This window comes from Cynoglossus semilaevis, chromosome 17 (assembly GCF_000523025.1).
Source record: "Cynoglossus semilaevis isolate Cse_v1.0 chromosome 17, Cse_v1.0, whole genome shotgun sequence".
NCBI lineage: Eukaryota > Metazoa > Chordata > Actinopteri > Pleuronectiformes > Cynoglossidae > Cynoglossus > Cynoglossus semilaevis.
In genome coordinates, this window is record NC_024323.1 from 14,734,396 (window position 1) to 14,735,044 (window position 649).

The 649-nt window shown below is 61.5% G+C and overlaps 1 protein-coding gene across 1 annotated transcript in view; it reads left to right on the forward strand.

The window, feature by feature from the left end:
* Window positions 1–649, forward strand: part of LOC103393620 (protein TANC2-like) — a 24,111-nt gene that overhangs the window by 19,615 nt on the left and 3,847 nt on the right. Inside the window, 1 exon segment of the mRNA XM_025064544.1 lies at window positions 4–604. Within this exon segment, the coding sequence (XP_024920312.1) occupies window positions 4–604 (601 nt within the window).

A 649-nucleotide genomic window follows, 5' to 3' on the forward strand; every position in this document is an offset into this window, starting at 1 on the left:
CAGGTGTCTTTCCAGAAACAGAACCCTGTTCAAGGCCAGTGGCTCCAGCCGGCCAAAGTCCCGGGCGTCAGAACCAGTCAGCCCAACTTCTCCTTCCACCCCAGTGCGGCCCTGGGGGGTCCATCTTACCCTCAGTTTGTGAATTTGCCCCAGGAACTGGCTGAACTGGGTGAAGGTCTTTGCACCAGTCCCCTCAACGTCAGACGAAACCTGCCGGTCCAGACTGCTCTGAATTCTGGAGCCTCCTATCCACCAGAGGGTGCTGATGATTTGATATGTCAGGCGAGGGCTTTATCTGCCTACGGAAGGGGGGCAGCGGGGGACAACGGGGGAGTCAACCATTTCGTCCCCCCCCGTCAGTTCAGCCGTAACCAGTCCAAAGCGGCGTATTATCCCATGGAGGTCACAGAAGCGACCCCAGGACCTCTGGACAACCTGGCACCGCTGCACGAGTACCAGTACCACAACCCGGGCGGCCCACGTCGACCACTCAGCGCCCATCCAACCACGACGTCTGCCTCCTCCAACCGACCACTGAACCAAAGTGCCAGTGTCTGTTTCCCTCCCAGCAGCAGCGGCAGCGGCCACGCCGGGGGGCAGGCAGGCAAACACGGGTCACCCGTCAGGGCATCCGTCCCTACGCCGCCCA